At 30.6% G+C, this 20,374-nt stretch overlaps 1 protein-coding gene across 1 annotated transcript; it reads left to right on the top strand.

Annotated features, from left to right (window-relative positions):
* Positions 1-444: 444 nt before the first annotated feature.
* On the top strand, positions 445-20,204 carry LOC132743947 (uncharacterized). Its single transcript, XM_060732548.1, has 32 exons — positions 445-759; positions 1,322-1,441; positions 1,900-1,968; positions 2,184-2,235; positions 2,856-2,923; positions 3,704-3,784; positions 4,037-4,110; positions 4,413-4,550; positions 5,042-5,177; positions 5,628-5,716; positions 6,321-6,433; positions 6,735-6,892; positions 7,220-7,458; positions 8,090-8,190; positions 8,514-8,644; positions 9,148-9,542; positions 11,137-11,371; positions 11,733-11,852; positions 12,357-12,425; positions 12,682-12,733; positions 13,282-13,349; positions 13,764-13,844; positions 14,348-14,421; positions 14,750-14,887; positions 15,575-15,710; positions 15,866-15,954; positions 16,680-16,792; positions 17,123-17,280; positions 17,555-17,793; positions 18,369-18,469; positions 19,049-19,179; positions 19,687-20,204. Exons 1-32 carry the CDS (start codon positions 535-537, stop codon positions 20,107-20,109), a joined length of 4,416 nt encoding a protein of 1,471 aa, XP_060588531.1. The 5' UTR covers positions 445-534; the 3' UTR covers positions 20,110-20,204.
* Positions 20,205-20,374: the final 170 nt, after the last annotated feature.

Raw genomic sequence — 20,374 nt, 5'->3', positions numbered from 1 at the left:
AATACAAGGAACTAATAGTATCACAAACATACACACAACAATTATATCCTGCTGAACGATCTTAAAGGATCGAATATATAACATGTTTGATCAATTCAGAATTATAAATATGATAAAACAAACTATGTAGAAAGAAACCTTTCAATTGTTATACATGTACTACAATATTGTATGTATAACCATGCTCGAATCATGATCTACGAATATCAATTAAGTTAAAAGATGGGTCAACTTAACACTTTATTACATAATGATGTAATAATAAAATTGTAGAAATTTAAAGTCAACCACTTCACAAGCATTAAATTTAACTTCCACGATTAATTGTATTAATATTCAATATCACGTATGAATTGCATATATAAAAGTACAGCCATTTATGACTAAACCCCCAAGTGTATGAGCTACATATCTTATTCATCTTAATAAAAGGATAATTATATAGTAAGCTGGTTCAAATGAAATTCTTTTGATTATTTACACAAAACATTGATAGTACAAGTAACAAATTGAGATAGTACCCAAATCACAAACATGTGGAAGCCAGGTGTAGGTTTTCATATTGCAGATTATTGTGTCTTTGGATTCACTGTTCTTGTCTCACTTGCAATTGGAATATATCATGCATTTTCTGGCGGGAAACAACGGACAACGTCGGAATTTTTCGTTGGAAATAGAAAGATGGCCATACTTCCGGTTGCAATATCACTGTTAGTATCGTTTGAGTCTTCGATTCTTATGCTAGGCCAACCTGCAGAGGTACATTTATTATTGTAAAAATCTTATTTGTCAAGCATTTGCGCTATATCTGGTAACTTATTATTGGCCAGTGGCAATTTTATCGAGAAAGAGAGCACACCAAAACTATTTTATCATTTCACTGCAACTAATTGTATATAATGTAAAGTCCTATTGCCAAATGAATCATTTGGAATTCCTAAAAGCCTGGTGCTTTTATAAAAACAAGTTTTTCTTAAGAAATTTTAGTTGAAAATAATTATAAAAAATAGAATATCAATTCATTTTACAAGAACATTTATCAAATTTGGATTAAAATAAATTTTTAAATATATAACTTCTATTTTTTGCACCATTTATATTTTCCGATCATGACAAATTGTAATAATTTTATAAGGAAAAAATGCTTAATATATGTCTTTTTTTACTTTCTTTAATGCTCTCAATTTTCTACAATAACCTAAAATAAATATGTGTTTTACGTTCACTTGAATGCACATTAATTACATATTTTGATCATGCTTATATGTCTGTTATAGCAGCTTTTGTTTTATTCATTTAAATTACTTTGCTATGTTTACAGGTCTACGTGTATGGTATACAAACAATTATGGGTGGGTTTGGATTTTTCCTAGCCAATATTCTGTCCATAATTATTATAGTTCCTTTAATGCACCCGTTGAAAATCACAAGCGCTTACGAGGTATGTTCTTTAAAACTTTTATCATTATAATTTATAATGAAACATGAGACTATAATAAATATAAGTTATTACTTTTTATCTAGTCATTTTCATGATTTATATTTTTAAACTGTTGTTCAATAGTAGTATAATTGATGGGAATAATAACATTTAGTTATACAAAAGAAAATTAAAACCGTTATTTCAGTATAATCGAGTCAGAATAGGTTTAAGAGGGTGGTTGACTTTTATTTTAAAGTTTATAAAGCAAATAGTTACTGAAAATAATTGCCATCGAAAGACAGCACTGGTCATTTGAAATTAGTTCTGTGCCTTCTGGATGCCCTGCTGGTGTGGCTGAATGGTACAGGAGTTTCATTCTGTGAACGTCGCCTTACCTTGTTGATCTTTATCATCATTTTATTTGATTCCCCAGAATATTTATACCAAGTGTGTTTTTTTTTAATTTATAATTTCAGTATTTAGAACTAAGGTTCGAAAGTCATGCTGTCAGAATCCTAGGTACAATTCTAGCAATGCTTGGATACGTAAGTTTTATTTGTGTTTGTTAATTGCTTACATTGTTAAACACACAGAACTTCAATAATTGTAAAGGAAAATGAAATTAACTTTATGATCAAATGTATTGTAAAACACTGTTCATATTGAAACTACACTTTGAGTTGTAAAACAAAACAGTTTATATTATTTCGGTATTTTTTTTACTTTAAACATAATTAAATATTTTATTGGACTTTTGCAGACCGGCTATATGGGAGTTGTACTGTTTGGTCCAGCAACGGCTCTTGAAGCAGGTATGTAAGACAAAGAATACTGGTCATCTTTTTTGAGATGTTTTTTGAAATGAAAATAAATAAGTTTTCCTTTAAACTTTACAACTACTTACTTTTTAATGTTTCTAACTTTCACCAAAATTCACAATAAAACCGTTAACGAAAATTACAATTCATATAATGTATACGAACAATAATATCATCAGGAATGTAATGGTTTCAAGAAGACCAACGCGTGATCATCAACTTCGCCCTCGTTAAATCGATATCATGATACATTTATTAAATCTTTTCATTAAGTCATATTTTGTTTACATTTTGACTGGTTTAAACATATTTATTTTAGTTCGATTGCCAAACAAGTTCATACAACTTACATTAATCACTTTCGAGTCCGCTTCCTGGAACCAACCAGTACTGGTGTCATATGAAAAAACATGGCCGTGACCCGGATAGGGCTCTAACCCATGATCTCTAGGTTGAGAGGCAGACGTCTAATTCCATGACAAGAATGCCATGATATCGTTGCATATTCTGTATTATAGATGATATGCTAGAATAACTACCTTTGTACTAATGTTTATATAATTTTATTTGTTAGTGATACGTTTTACAGAAATTCTTCTTTTTTAAATTTACAGTCACCGGGCTACCTAATTGGGTTTCAATAACTTCTATAGCCGTCGCTGCAGTCATTTACACGTCAATAGTAAGTTTGATTGATATTTTAATACAGGAATGTAGCAATTGTGTATTATACAGCGTATGATATTTAAATGTTCGGTTTCTTAAAATGAGCATACCATATTGTTACTTAGAAATGCCTTGATGTTCACATCAATTTTTAGAAATGATTAACACGTAAGGGAACGTGGACCTTGTTGATCATGTTTAAAAATATTGGTGTAAAATACCTTAATACAAATGATTTTATAAATTTTGTATTTAAAAAAACAGCTATCTTAAATTAAACTAAAAAACAAGATTACTTGACATTCGGCAGTTATTTTATTTGATATCACGCAATTAAAGAGACATCATGCTCATTGTGTCATTGTCAAGTTGATCTGAACTGACTATATATTTCAATAGATTGACTTCTACGATGGTGATTGACCAAAAGTTGATATCGGTAATGTTTAGGCTAAAATACACATCTGCCTAAAATGTAGAAAGATTGCCTTACTCTTTTTTTATAAATGGAAAGTTACAAGTAAATTCTGATGGATATTTACAAAAATTCCTTGGGCCAGGTGAGTTATTGGTCATTTATGCGAAGGGAATTATAAAATTGAAATAAACTATGGCTATCTTACTTTCACCTTTCTCTCACTATATTCCTTTGGATGGGCATTTTTTCAGTTTAAGGAATAATTAAGGCATCATTAAAATTAAAATACCATTACCTTTTGAAATATACGTGAGTTATCACAAAACCGGATTTATATTCATATGCACGAAACACTTACGATAAATTGTAACATTCCAGGGTGGATTAAAGGCTGTTATATGGACAGATGTGTTTCAGTTTATAATCATGTACGCTGGCTTCTTTGCTGTTGTCGCTCAGGTCAGATTCACCTTTGTCATTTAGAACACAGATTTAGACTAAAGCATAATCATGTGCAATTGAAAAAATATTAGCACACACAGAAAAAATTATATTATCATATGAATAATATATGTATATTATTTTGTTCGCTTTATTGCTAATAATTAATAAATGATTTGTTTGATACTTAATATATTACACATTATTCAGAAAAACATAATGATTTCAAAAATACATTCCTATCCCAATATATTTTTATTTTATTTATAGGGCACTCTTAAAATTGGTGGTGTAAGTAAAACCTGGGAGATCGCGAAAGAAAAGGGACGTCTTAATTTTTTCGAGTATGATGTATATTTTTTCTTATATTTGTAAAAGATTACGACAGCTATTCTTATTTGTTATAGTTCATGAAATGTTGTAGGCAAACTATTTTTAGAACGCACACAGAATATCCAGTATAAGAAAATAATCACATTTAAACCGATGGCATCTTCTTTTTGTGGCAATATTTTAGGATCAATTATTACAAGTTGTCGATAAAACGCAATATTTTCGTAACAGCATTTATCAGTATGAAGTCGTCAAGAAATCATGGCTCTCGCATAAATGATCTGATTTCAAATTAATGTGTGATTATTTTCAGTTTTGATCCAGATCCCACACTGCGACAGTCATTTTGGAGTTTGGTAATTGGAACATTAATTCGAGGGTTTGGTCTTGTCTTTAACCAATCTTCCATTCAACGAATCAGCTCTACACCCAATGTTGCTTCAGCAAGAAAGTATGCCGAGTTTTCATTTGACTCTCTCATACATGTACCAACCTGTAATAGTCCCGATGACATACAATAGCACCAGTTGGTGTAGATTTGTGGGCCTTGATATATTTATAAAAAAAATATATTATTTTAAGTCAATCGCTGCCTCTGACATAAGATTCATTCTAAGCTGGAACCAGTGGGATAATTTCTTCATTATTTTATAAGTTAAACTTGGACATTTTCAATATTTTGCATTTATTGACAATCCCTTTTAAATTTGTACCATAATTTTAAACGGAAGCGAGTACGTTTTTATATGTTCATAATATATATTACGTGATTGGAAGATACTTTAAATATAGCACACTTATATATTGTGGTTTTATATTTTTATTATAGTAAATAAATGTATGAAAACATTTACTTGCATGCAATTTAATATTTATATGATAGCATCTTTATTTTTATTATTTTACACCAATAAATACTGATTCAGTAATCATTTTTTTCAGAGTCCTATATTGGGTAGCCCCTGGATTCTTAATCACTGGCTTCCTGGCAATAATAGAGGGTGTTATAGCGTATGGTTATTTTGACACAATTGGGTGTGACCCACTGGTTTCAAAACAAATTTCGAATCCAAACCAGGTAAATAGATTAATGGATGAGTGTAAAACTACTTTTAATTCTATTCAGGTAAAAACTTTTCAGAAAGTTTAACATGTGATTTACAAAAACGCTTTATATATAAAGAAAATAAATTATTTAGAGTATTGATAAGATTGTCATTGATATCGGTTTTGGGGTATATTAAAACCATTGATATGTTCTGAAAAGTCACCTTTCCTTTTTCCCAACAAACTATGATTTCTCAGAACCAGATAATTTCTACATACAAATTATAAAAACAAATGCCGGGCTGTGTCACATCGTCCTATTATACATACTAATTTATCGTACATCTTTGTTGCACAATAGGGACAAATAAAAGATATGATAACACATGATCGTGTTTTATGAAGCGTTTCCAAGTCATTCAAAACGTAATTAGATTGTTGCTTTCATTTATAAATAAATTGTTATGTTACACTTTTCCAGATCATGCCGTTTATGGTAATGGATATATTTCAAGGATTACCCGGTTTACCAGGGCTTTTTATGGCAGCGTTATTCAGTGCTTCTTTAAGGTATATAACGGTTTCATTTTTTCCCCGTTTAATGCTAATCGTTACTATTAAGTTGAAGATATTAAATTGATCCCTCTAAATCCATCTGCATTTAAAAATGCTCCCAAAGACAATTGCAGTAGCTAAGCTGAATCATAAATGTGAACACTGGAAACTGAGAAATATGAAGAGGTTACAAAATGGCCGAAATTGTCACAATGGTTTAGGAATAAGATATTAATATAATTATGATTCAAAGAATAACTACAATTTATATGAACGAATGTTTCTGAATGAATCTATTGGAGAAAGCTGAAAACCGTTTGAGTTCGCAAGAAATGACGTCATATGAGAAAATAAGTCTTGACCCTAGTGAAGTAGCAATTGATTTTAGTCATAGGGTCAAAATCTCCATGTATTACATAACATAATATGTATTCCTCTTTGTTATATCATATTAAATGAATTTTTTTCTCTTATACGTTTTCACATTAATTAAAAATAAAACAAATGATTTGTTACAATGCCCCAGTTTGATGTGAGTTAATTAGCAATAAATACAATTTTGCTTTTTAAAGTTTATCTATGGTGGTCACAAATTTTTATTTGATATATTTGACAACAGTACAATATCGAGTGGACTCAGTAGCTTATCTGCACAGTTCTGGACTGATCTAGTCAAACCACACATCAAACCTGTGTCGGAGTTTAAAGCAACAGTTATAGCAAAATTCTCTGGTATGTACATTACTTATAGTAATTATCGTGCTTTAATACAAATAGCTACTGCTGGCTTAATCTTTCGATGTCTGTTATATCTTATATTTTAGTAGTACATTACTTTTTAAGAGTTGGTCATAAAGTACAAACCCTTTCTTATCTTGTGTTGTTTGAGGAAACTAAAACAGGTGTCACTATTTTAAGGCGCACTTGGTTACTACCGTGGCTGTTAATTAGATATATTTGATTAAACATTGTGTGGTAAAATGTACAAATAACGTAATAAAAATATCAATATGTTTATAACCTTCTTCTTCAGTTGTGTTCTTTGGAGGACTTATAATGGCTGTAGCATTTATGACTGCGAGAGTCAGTGGAACTCTTAACCAGATATCTGCCAGTTTATTATCGGCATTCGGGAGTCCCCTTACCGGCTTATTTGTATTTGGTGCTTTTTGTCCATGGGGGAATGCTAAGGTGAAGTATTGGTTCATAACAGTCATTGTTTCACATAAATAGAATGGAATACTCTGGTACTGAATTTAGTTATGCAATTGTGTTTTGTGATGGCATTCATTTCCACTTTCAGAAAGACTCAAAAGGTCATTGCACTTATTATTAAAATTATTGTTCCCAAAGATTTGCTTACAACACCTGATGGACAATATATAAAATTGCATACAGGTTTTACATTTCCTTACCTTTATATTATATGTTAAGATATGATGACCGTTAAGTTAACTGCAAGTCATGCATCTGTTAGGTATTATAAACAAACATGTTTTTGTTCCTTTGTTTGTCTAGGGAGCTTTATGGGGAACAATAATGTCATCAATTGTGACCTTTGTCATATCTTTTGGACAAGTTACAACCAAAGGATCTGTAAGGAACACGAGGCTTTCACCGGCACCGGTTGATCAATGTTTTACTTCAAGTATTTTGAGTAATCTCAACATGTCCGATGTTACAACAGAAATGTATATGTTTAGCTCAACGATGGAGTTTGGAACAACAGTTGCGGAAAATTTAGAAATTCCTGAATTGTAAGTATTTTTTGTAAAGTAACAAAATAAACATGCTCATTTTAAAAACCGTAATGAAAGTCATTTCGAACACTATTCTTAATTAAGAAGTTCTATCGGAATGGTTATTAGAACCAAGGTATATATAATGTACATTATTCAATTTCACAAGTTTTATGATATTTCCTTCCCTGCAAAGCCGCCGTGATCATGTAGCTAGCTCTTCATTGATGTCGAATTTGAAGAACAGCAGTTACAAATTTAAACAATTAACTAAATATGATGCTCCATTTTGTGCACTATACAATGAATATGACTTCTGTCAAAACTTTATTTTTGTCTTTGATGCCATGATCTTGCACAGGTTCGAGATGATTTCTATAGAGTAATTTCCTAAAGAGATTTCTTTGCCTTAACTATTCAGTAACGCTGATTGAGACTTTGTCAAATTAGAGAAAAAATAAATTAAAATTTTAAACTTTATTAAAGGCTTTTACCTACGCATTTAAGCTTCATATTTATGGAATTTGGGATATAGGCATATAAATGTGTACGTATATAACTCGTTGATAAGAAAAAAAACTACAAGAAACTGTAGACACCTTTAAACCTCAAAGGAACAGTTTTGTAGTTGAAGTTGTTTTTCTTTCAGGACTGGTTTCCGGCGTATTTTTACATTATCATTTCACTGGTTTGGAGTTGTCGGAATATTGCTGACGATTATATTTGGATCTTTTATTTCATTTTGTACTGGTGTGTAAATATGCTTATTTTTCTTTGGTTTGTCTTCATAAATTTCGTCTGTTTACATTTTCATCATTTAATGATAACCGGTACATGAACATGAATGTTTCATTTCTTAAAACGTAAGTCATCGTACCAGGAAATTCATCTTTAACATACGATCAGAATTACCAATAGCATTTAAATGATACATTATTTTGCATAGGCGTAACGATTGAAGATACATTTACATAAATCGGTAATCACATGCTTTCTTTTTAATCAAGTGAAATATGTATTTGTACAACTGATTACATTAGTACCAGTAGCATGTATTTTGTTGTTATTTGAAGGATATAAAAAGCCAGGTGAAGTCAACCCAAAGTATCTTATTCCATTTTACGATAGCTTGTTTCCGTTTCTACCTGAATGTATTCGTAAACCTCTTAGATGTGGATATGATTATACAAGGACTGATTACGAGGTAGGTAGCGAATTTAGACCGTTATTTTCTGAATTTTGATTTTTAATGAAAAGCATCCTCGTTTGTGTTGTTTTGCAATGTTTACATGCAATAATTCATTGTTTTCATTTCTATTTTATGCTTGTCGAACTTATTATGTTATATCAATAAAGTTACTATAAAATGTTGATACTTCATTCGGCAATCCTTTATTTTGAGCTAATCGACGGCAAAACTATTTTATTTGTAACTTATAAAGAGAAGATACAAATTTAGATAATGAAACACACGAACAGCAGTCCTACAATTTCCTAGCAAATTATAAATAGTTATAACTAGTAATAAATTGTATCAGATGTTTGTAAAGATTTATAATAACATTTATAATGTAAGGTTTCATAAAATGTTATGAACCTTTATAAATAGTTTTCTAGATACGTAGTTTTACCATTTTATTGTTACATAAAGTCATTACTTTTATCAGAAAGAGAATAATTAATATATTCTATCATTATTTTTACTAGAAGGAGAATTTACCCGAGGAGGAAATAATTGCTTCTTTATACAACGTGGAACAGGAAATCATTCCTTCGGAACAGGATGCAAATGAACATCATGTCGTCAATGGAAAAGCAATCTTTGGCACCGATGAAATTGATACAAATTTATCTGTATTACCGAAAAAGAGCAGCAATGGATATGTAATGCTAGAGACGGATGATGAAAGTCAAGTTGTAACGGAAACGGATATACGAAATGACAATCTTGTAGTTAAATCAACTGGAGATTTATCTTATCATAGACCACAAACTGGCGAAATTGAAATGGAAGTTCTAAAAGGTTACAAAAGCTCTGAATTTATTACTTTGGAGAAAACGGACAACACACAGATACTGAAAGTAAAAGCTGGGAGCTTAGAGTATGTTATCAAGCCTGATCAATAGAACAGATATTTATTTTTTGCTATTTTATTATCATATTTCGACTGTCATTTATATATATTTGCTTTAATTTACATATATTTAATAAACAAGATAAACGAAAGAGAAACGGTGATTGTTGTTTAATTTATGGAAAGCATTAATTTTAGAAAACAGTTATGTATGCATAGAATAGAAGAGCTTAATACTTTTGTTAACAGTAGAAAAGATGACAATAAAGGTCATGAATAATGTATTAACATCAGCTCGAACTATGTTTAAACAGTACTTAGAAGCTCATTACTTTGAAGAGCACAAAACAATTTCCTACATGGTTTACATTTATTTAACTATATAACGTATTTTATTAACAACATGTTGTTCAAAACCAGGTCAGTCGTTCACCACCGTAAGTTGTATGTTGTAGATCAAATCATGCTGATGGAAAATCAAAGATATTTCTTCAAGTTAAACGACTTTTTATAATTTGAGTGACCAAATAGAATGAAGACTTAGTTATGTGTGTGTACGCGCGCGCGCGAGTGCGTGTGTGATCCTGGGTGTTGCTGCATATAGGATGAATAATTCAATGTAATGCTATTTAATTGCTTGATGTCATATCCCTGTCCATTTATAAGTACAAACAAAAGGAAATGAAATGATGATAATAAGAAGAGAAAAATATAAACATCTTTTTATTGTTTAAAAGGCTTAAAACAGTTACTTAAAGTTAAAGATCAGTTGAGAAAGGCAGATAGAACTTATTCTTTTATTTAAGATGGCAACCCTTTGTAAACTTATGGTACTTCCAGGTGTGATAAGCCTTAATCGGTTGATTACAAGAGATAGGTGAGTAAATTCAAACTTGCGTTCATGTACATCATTTTTTTTAAAAAAGATGGAGATAGTTATAAGGCTTATTGTGTCGGCGATGATGAAATTGGTGATGGCATTTCTTGATGATTGTGAAGTTGTGGTAACTGCGGCTGGTGATGCCGCTGTGCTGAAAAGGAAGACGACTTTCATAATGTTAATATTGATGTTACATACTACATGCTTATATAGATGTTAATGATATGCATGATGATGATAAGGAAGAAAGGAAATAGCAAATATACTACAGTGATGAGTAGTAAAAGTGTATATAAATAAAACCATGTTAGATTAAATGCCGTCTGGAATAATACACAATTAAAAACGGAATCTGCATAAACTACTACAAATGGCTGGTGAATAACAATGTTAAAATGTCATGAACATATATCATGATGTACGAATACTAAGTATTCTAATATGGGTCTAAGTCACACGTGATTACATAATTTATTATGCTATGTATTCTTCTTTATGACGAAATAATGAAAATTATTATTCAATATCATGAGCTTTTTGCCATCTATATAGCAGGTAAAATTAGTTTTTTGCATATATCTCAGTGCATTTGTTTGATGTTTTATTCGCCTTCAGAAGACTACTGTCCATCGTTTAATATTTTTGACATGTTCTTAATGTAATTTATGAAAGTTTGTATACGGGAAACAGTCAGGAGGCAAAGACAACAGTACAGTTCGTTGAAATAAGGGATAAAAAGTAAATCACAAACATGTGGAAGCCAGGAGTTGGTTTTCATATTGCAGATTATTGTGTTTTTGGATTCACTGTTCTTGTCTCGCTTGCAATAGGGATTTATTATGCATTTTCTGGCGGGAAACAACGGACAACATCGGAATTTTTCGTTGGAAATAGAAAGATGGCTATACTTCCGGTTGCAATATCACTGTTAGTATCTTTTGAGTCCTCGATTCTTATGCTTGGCCATCCCGCTGAGGTATTTATTAATCATTATTTATTTTGAAAGTCTTTCAAACAATATTAAGGTATTTTTAATCGGACGAATACCCTATATCACGCAAAAGCACCTTAGTTAAAGCTTGAGATGCCAAATGTATGTAAGCTTTATATTATTGAATTTATTTTTAAATATGTCATCACATTCCGTTGCTAAAATGTTTTCAATGTTAAATGATTTTCAAAAATAGTTTATTATTAGCACGATATAAAGATACATAGAAAAGGTTAAGGGAAAACATATTTTTACATTCTTAGAAAGTTTACCACTTTGCTACAATTACTAAATATATTTACTGTTCTAATAGCATATATGTATTTATGACTTTATTATTTCACAGGTTTATGTATATGGCATACAAACTTTTATGGGTGGGGTAGGATTTTTCTTCGCCAATATTCTATCCATAATTATTATAGTTCCTTTGATGCACCCGTTGAAAATCACAAGTGCTTACGAGGTATGTACCTTGCTTTTATCAGCAATTCGTAACGAAAATATATTAGGGACAAACAGTACAAACAGTGGTTAAAAAACCCAATAAAACATTTATCAACTTTAATTATTTTTGTTCTAATTTTGGTCTAATGCTCTCTCCATAATTTTGTCGTATCATTGTATTGTTAATGTTACAACGAATAAAGATCTATCAACAAAAAAATATCAAACACTTTTAAGAATATTGGATAAATTATCGGAATTACTTAAAAATAGAACCAGATACACGATTATTTCAAGTTATTCCGGAAATCGCACACATGATATCATTTGAAGCACAGTACCGTCAGTGCAAAAGTTGTGCGTTGAATTGGCGTTTGTGTAAGCGTGGTCAAAATATAAGGTTATTGTTTTAATGGAAATAGTTACTAAAATACACGAAATTTAGAAAGTCAAACGGCGTAGTCATTATGATTTAGATTTAAAATGTGATAAGATTAGGGAATATGTAAACTTTTTATTTCAGTATTTAGAGCTAAGGTTCGAAAGCCATGCTGTCCGAATCCTAGGGACCATTCTAGCTATGCTTGTATACGTAAGTTTATCTTTGTCCAATGTTTTCTAACAATGAAGTTAATCATGCAATGTTGTCATTGATGTCACCAAGAAATGGCATTCAATCTTAAAACAAATCAAAGAAATAAAAAGAAATAAAAAAACAGCGTGTTATTAGAAAACAATTTACGAGACTTAGTTCTGTATTTGGAAATACAGAAAAAATATACACGCATTTACTTTTCCCGATTACAATCGAATAACTCTAAAATCTTTTTTTTCTGTTTGATTTGTAGACGGGCTATATGGGAGTGGTTTTGTTTGGTCCAGCAACGGCTCTAGAAGCAGGTACGTTGAATTTGAAGAAGGAAACACTCCATTTATATTTAAGATGAAAGTAAAAAAGGTTTAAAATTCGTGCAATAGATTTAAAATTCTGGATATTTTCGTTTCTATTTTATCTTAACAAAATAATTGTTAATGTCAATAATAATGCATATGCAATAAACGAACAATAAAATCGTCATATAACCATTGTTAAAGAGAAAACGCATCATCCCTTCACTTTGTAATATTTCTTTTACTTTGTACCATTAAATACAATTTTAGTTGAATCATTAAATATTGTTAAAATGAAAATTATGCAGTGATGATAGTAAATTCAATGCAGACATAGCAAACACGTTAGGTATGTCGGTAAGACAGGGTTTTCTACGCTATGTTTTAATTAAATCAAGTTTTGCTCGTATGTTATTGTTTTTACACCTTTTTTTCAATGACAAGACTACAGTAGTCCTGCTATACCTGCACAAATGATGCTTAACTACCTATGTTAATAAATATTTCTTTTCATTTGTCAATAATAGAATTGTGTAGAACATGTCTCTGATTTTCAGTGACTGGATTACCTAATTGGGTTTCAATAACTTCTATAGCCGTCGCTGCAGTCATTTACACTTCAATAGTAAGTTTTATTTTCACGTTATCTTATGTAAGTATTTGTCATGTTAAATTTCAAGTTACTTGATATATGCATTACATATTGCTAGAGTAATTAATATGATTTAATATTTAATATATTAATCTATTTAAAGAAACAAGTTCAAGTATCTTTGATATCTGTTTACCAATTTAATCTTTAATTGGCGGATCTTACTTTGAAATAGAAAAAATAGAAAGTTGATAAAATGACCGTTGGTACACAATTGCTACCAGGGAGCTAAGTAACCATTAAAACGTCATTCTATGCGTGAAATGATAAATCATATCACACATTTCGTTCTTACATATCTATACTACAAAATATACGTTCATTACTGTTGAAACGTTTATGCATATTCAAATGCACGAACCAATATTCAACAGTGTTAAATTTCAGGGTGGTTTAAAGGCTGTTATATGGACAGACGTATTTCAGTTTATAATCATGTATGCCGGATTTATTGCCGTCGTGGCTCAGGTCAGTTTATAACTTTTGATACTTAAAACATAGATAATGTATAACTACGAATTATATCATTGCAATCCTCATTCACGTACACGAGGTAATATTAAACATTTAAGACCTGATTTTAGCCAGTGTGCTAAATATAAGAATACATATGGTAGAATGTTTAAAAATACTTTAATATGTGATGGTTGGCACACGGTTCCTATGTCAACTGCACACTTTTATCACCACTTCTTTATAAAAATAACAAAACGTATGATTAGAAAATGAAATAATGACCTAATAATTTTTTACAAAAAAGATTAAGCCGTTGCTAAGGGGCATGGACAGTAACTTGCACTTACGGTAACTTGCACTCTCCAGTACCAAACCGAGCCTGCAACATTTTCAATTTTGCCGTTTTGGGCTTTCATTAGGGATTCTTATTGTCTCTATTTTAGGCGTGTTTAGGAATTCTGTTTTTTATTCTATGTTGATATAGATTTATATTTGAAGATACTTGATTTCTATAGGGTACCATCAAAATCGGTGGTGTAAGTAAAACCTGGGAAATTGCGAGAGACAATGGACGTCTTAACTTTTTTGAGTATGTTGTTGATTCCTTTTCTTATATTTGATACCATGATTGCAGATATTCTTATCATTTTTCCTTGTTATTAGCTAATGATTCAAAACCTGCCGATATATACATTTGTATATTTTAATAACCCTTTTAAAATGAAGAATAAGTATAAAATTAGATTTGTTAAAAAGTTCTTTAAAACTCATTGCGTGATCTTTAAGTAACAAAATTTCAGGAGTTACAATGTTTTCTATAAAATGACATCTTTTCTTGACACAAAGTAACATAAGTTGTCAAGATAATTGGCATTAATACATGCTTTCATAATAAAACACTTTGTAAATATTTTCAGTTTTAATCCAGATCCCACACTTCGGCAGTCATTTTGGAGTTTGGTAATTGGAACATTAATTCGAGGATTTGGTCTTGTCTTTAACCAATCTTCCATTCAACGAATCAGCTCTACACCCGATGTTGCTTCAGCAAGAAAGTATGTCAAGACAATGTTTACGCTTTAGAATTTGTTTTTTTTTATTCTTACCCATTGCAAGATGCGTGAGAAACATTATACTTTTCTTTGTCGGTGATAAAAGGAGCTAATTAAAGCGAATCTGCGAGGTCCGCCCTTTTCCTATTTATATTTCTCAAACAGTTTCTTTAATATAGAAGTATGACATTAAAACCTACAAAAGTAATTAATATTATTTCAAAGAACGTTACAGGGGCTTTAACTTTAGCAACTATCATTTTTTGCATGGCTTTCACTTTCTGTTAAATTCAAATATATATTTTAAGTGATGATCTGCAAAGTTTTCTTTATTCATTTTTTTCTCTTCTGTCGGCTTTTAAAATAACAAAGCAGACAGAAAAAAATCAAGATATTTTCAAATACAAAACTGACAGTACAGAAGTTATTTTTTATGAAATTTGGTACGTTTGTAAAGCTTTGAAAATTTATTGACAATTTCAAACTAAAACAATATAAAAGACTTAAGTGACATGTTGATCTAGATATATACTGTACAAACAGAACTGAGGTTTTGAACACTTTCAGAAACTATATGAAATATATATCTTCACTGCTCTTCTATTGTGTGCTTTACTCAAGCTACAGAAACATAACATGATCTCTGTCTTTACTATTAGACACCCACATTTTTTCAAATTTTGCTTTAAGAGTCTTGTACTGGGTAGCCCCTGGATTCCTCATCACTGGCTTCCTGGCTATTATTGAGGGTGTTATTGCGTATGGTTATTTTGATACGATTGGATGTGATCCGCTTGTATCGAAACAAATTTCGAATCCGAATCAGGTATTGCAGATCTTAACATTTAAAATACAACTTATTTTATTCGAACTTGCAAATAATAAATAAATTTTTCTTCTGATTTAAAAGATTATTATTTTATTCAGATTCTTTGTTGTCACCGAAACTTTTATTATATCAAATATGACATTGTATTGCAGATCATGCCATTTATGGTAATGGACATATTTCAAGGATTACCTGGTTTACCAGGGCTTTTCATGGCAGCGTTATTCAGTGCTTCATTAAGGTAAAAATGCTGAATGCATATGACAGCCGGTTATTTATATCTACTCGTAAATTGTAATAAAAAGACTTTTGTCTAATCACCCCTACACACACCACTCTCTCCGTCAGTTTTGAGAAACATTCGTCGAGGATATAAATTTATTTATGCATGGATTTTGACCTGGCTTCTGTCGCAGAAACACGTTTTTATCTGTATGTCAACGAATTTGACTATTGAAATGAATGTGCATCATAATTACTAACTCATTATTGAAGAAAACTTGAGAGAAAAAAAATACAGAATCCTTACAGAACGTCAACAATTTAAAATGTTGCAGGTTCGGTTTGATTGATTGTGTTTTTATGGATAGAATTTGAAAATTTCAAGCTACCGACTCCACACCACCGAGCAGTATTCAACATTTAAAACATGAACAAATCTGTAATTACTCTCGTTGTCTCAAACAAGAAAACAAAACTTGGTATTGACCCAAGTAAGACTCACGCATTTTCTCGGTTGGAAGGCATTCAACATTACTCCTGTGACTATATTATATTCATATCTCCTTTAATATATTATAATCGCTCTAGGTTGCTAAGTTAACAAATTAGAGAAAACATGAAATATCAAATCAAACATATCACTAAACTGGCGTTTTTAACAGTACTCCAGTGCAATATAGTTAGTTAATCAGTTTAACTTTAAATTTAATGTAACAAATTTTTATTTCATATATTTGACAACAGTACAATATCGAGTGGACTCAGTAGTTTATCTGCACAGTTTTGGACAGATCTAGTCAAACCACACATCAAACCCGTGTCGGAGTTTAAAGCAACAGTTATAGCAAAAATTTCGGGTCTGTACAGTTGTTATAATCTTGATATCTTAAAAATTATAAAAACAAATATGCATTTCGTTAACACCATTGCAACTGCACCTTTTCGTCAGTTTTTTTTGTTATTACATTCATTTTCTTTCGAAAATTGTCTTCTATGATAAGAAAGAAATATTCTTTGATGCCGCGTCGTTTGAAAAAGCGATTACTCTAATTTATATATGTAAAGGACTGTATTTGGCAATTTAACTCCTTATTTGTATCCTAGTATTTGTTGATACGCTGTCATTGTACGATGACATTCTAACGTAAAAGGGAAATATATTAACGTCACTTTTTCTTTTTTTCAAGTTGCGTTTTTTGGAGGGCTTATAATGGCTGTAGCATTTATGACAGCGAAAGTCAAAGGTACACTTAACCAGATTGCTGCCAGTGTATTATCGGCATTTGGGAGTCCTCTTACCGGCTTGTTTGTATTTGGTGCCTTTTGCCCCTGGGGAAATGCAAAGGTTGAGTATCAGTTCATGAGATTCATTACAATACATTAATATTATTAAATACAGTGGTAATGTACCTATACCATGTTGTGGGGGTGACGTTATTTTACGTTGGTTTCCATTTACGTAGATCACCACTTAAACATGATGAAATTTTACATGTAAAATTTGTATAATAAATCCCAATTTGACCCAAGTCAGTTTAAACTAAAGAGAAAAATAAAGCAACTTTTACGGTATTATAGTATTATAAACACAAATGTTTTTTGTCGCTTTGTTTGTCTAGGGAGCATTTTGGGGAACAATATTGTCATCAATAGTGACGTTTATCATATCTTTTGGACAAGTAACAACCAAAGGATCGGTAAAGAACACGAGACTACCACCGGCACCGATTGATCAATGTCTTGCTTTCAGTGGTTCGAGTAATCTCAACTTGACCTATGTTACAACACAAATGTATATGGTGAACTCAACGATTGGACTAGGAACAACAGTTGCTGAAAATTTAGAAATTCCCGAATTGTAGGTACTCCTTTTTAAGGAAAACAAACAAACACACAAACAAAAAACTGCTTTACACAACATTAAGAGTTTATCAGAGTCAACAAATCATAAATCTATAGGAACGGTTATCAGTACCGAAGTATACAGACTAATTTATTCGATTCCAAAAAACTTCATGACTTTTTTTCTTCTAAGCCGTCATGAGCAAATAGGTGTTCATCGATACGGTTTGGAACATTTTAAAGTAAATTTAATATTCAGTTTCGTGAAGATTGCACTGGATATTTTAATGTTAAAAATTCCTTCGTTAATGCCATGATATTGCACATGTTTTGTGATACATTTTATGCGATTTATTACCTAAACAAAGTCAATTTGTATTGAAAAATCTGATGGGTCACCTAATCATTTTGATAAGCATATTTCTAGGATATTAACCTGTTACTCGCTTTAATTTGACATAAAATATGTTGTATTTGAGACAACCAATAAATTGTTGCTGTGCCACCAAACAACACAAACGAACACTGTGGACGCTTTTACAGTTTTACAGTCCCAAAAATGGTTATGAAGTAAAATGTTTTTTTTTTCAGGACTGGTTTTCGACGTCTTTTTACTTTATCATTTCACTGGTTTGGAGCTGTTGGCATTTTGCTGACAATTATATTTGGGTCTATTATTTCATTTTGTACGGGTGTGTAAATATATTAAACATTCTTTTTTATTTGACTTAAATAAGACTTACAACACACCAAATATCTGCGATTTCTTATTTTCAATATTACATAAACATGATCGTTCCATTTCTTAACGTCTATATGATCTTGTCGATAAATTTATATTTTTCAAATCACCATTAACATTTGCTTTTTTATTCTTATTTCTAACTTAATTTTTAGTATCCAGATATTGTTTCAAAATATTGACCAATTCGCAAATATATGAACCACATTTTGATTCTGTTGCCTTTTGGTAATTAATTTAATTATAGTGATTTAGTATTTTTCATGGAAGTCAAAATACTTCTTCTTTTACATTTTGCTATTTTATGTAATACTTTCACATTTAGTGCCCTTTTCTTCAGGTGATTACATGAAGTTTAACATGCTTTGAAACAATTATTTAAACGTTATAATTGTCATATTTATCCGTTTTTAAAAGGAAAAAATATTCGTTTCTGATGGCATAATGTGTCTTAAATAATATATATTTACATACAAAGACTTACAATTATCTATTTCTAAACATATTTTGTTATTGAATTTATTCAAAGGATATAAAAAGCCAGGTGAAGTCAAACCAAAATACCTTATTCCATTCTACGATAGTTTGTTTCCGTTTCTACCTGAATGTATTCGTAAACCCCTAAGATGTGGATATGATTATACAAAGAGTGATTACGAGGTAAGTGACATAACCTACTTATACTTTTTTTCTGATTTTCTTTTTTTTTGACAATCAACTCTTCTTTTGCACTTGCATGATTACATATAACAATTCATTGTTTTTATTCCTATTTCATACATCATGTTGTCGGACTTATTAGGTCTATCAGTTAAGTTATAGAATGGTTATACCTCATTTGGCAATTCTTCAAACAGCCCGTTGTGCATATTGAACGAATTCAGATGCAAAGAAAATATTTTATTTGCAAATGCATTATGCATATTGAACGAATCGGATGCAAAGAAAATATTTTACTTGCAAATGATACCAAACAAAGTTCATGAGGAGACATAAACTTAATGATAAGTGAGACCAACAGAAGTGATACAATTTCTTTGCAAATTATAAATGGTAATAAACAATGATAAACGGTATTAGATATTCCTAAAAAGTAACCATATAACGTTTTATTATAATGTATTCTTTAAACACCATTTTATCGTTATATTATGTAATTTATACCAGAAAGAGAATATACCGGAGGAGGAGATAATTGCTTCTTTATACAACGTGGAAAAGGAAGTCCTTCCTACTGAAGAGGATGAACATCATGTCGTTAATGGGAAAATATTGTTTGGAAATGATACAGTAGATACAAGTTTATCGAATATACCAAAAAATAACGGCAACGAATATGCAGTCTTAGAGACAGAAGATGAAAGTCCAGTTGTAACGCAAACGGTCAGGATTAATGACCACCTTGTAGCTAAATCAGCTGAAGATTTATCTTATCATAAACTGCCCATTTGTGATATTGAAATGGAACTTCTCAAAGGATACAACAGTTCTGAATATATAACCTTTGAAAAAACGGACAACACGCGGACATTGAAACTGAAAGCGGAGAGCTTAGAGTATGTTATCAAGCCTGATGGATACAATGCGTAGTTAACATTAGATATATTGTGCTTTTTCTTTCTTATGAAATCATAGTCAGTTTATTAATGAGATAAACTTTGTGTAAATAGGCATATATTCAAACGATTAAAGTAAAAAAGTGATATTTCAGTTTTACAATTTTATAAAAATGTAATAAATTGATTGATAAAAAAGAAGTATAACTAATTCATATTTGATTTTAATACTGGTGTTTTTCTTCTGGTCACACAACCATAAATTTTCATAATAAAGTTGTAACATTCTTCATATATAT

This window comes from Ruditapes philippinarum, unplaced genomic scaffold (assembly GCF_026571515.1).
Source record: "Ruditapes philippinarum isolate M1 unplaced genomic scaffold, ASM2657151v2 ctg3954_1_1_1_1, whole genome shotgun sequence".
In the NCBI taxonomy this organism is placed as follows: domain Eukaryota; kingdom Metazoa; phylum Mollusca; class Bivalvia; order Venerida; family Veneridae; genus Ruditapes; species Ruditapes philippinarum.
Note: the sequence above shows the minus strand (reverse complement) of the source record. Positions and strands in the feature narration are given on the sequence as shown.

Bases quoted from the DNA above. Each gene is read 5' to 3' on its own strand.
- LOC132743947 (XM_060732548.1), top strand. From the start codon at position 535: ATGTGGAAGCCAGGTGTAGGTTTTCATATTGCAGATTATTGTGTCTTT. The intron at 2,236-2,855 runs GTATGTAAGACA...TTAAATTTACAG, and splicing joins AGCAACGGCTCTTGAAGCAG to TCACCGGGCTACCTAATTGG. The intron at 16,793-17,122 runs GTCTGTACAGTT...CTTTTTTTCAAG, and splicing joins AGTTATAGCAAAAATTTCGG to TTGCGTTTTTTGGAGGGCTT.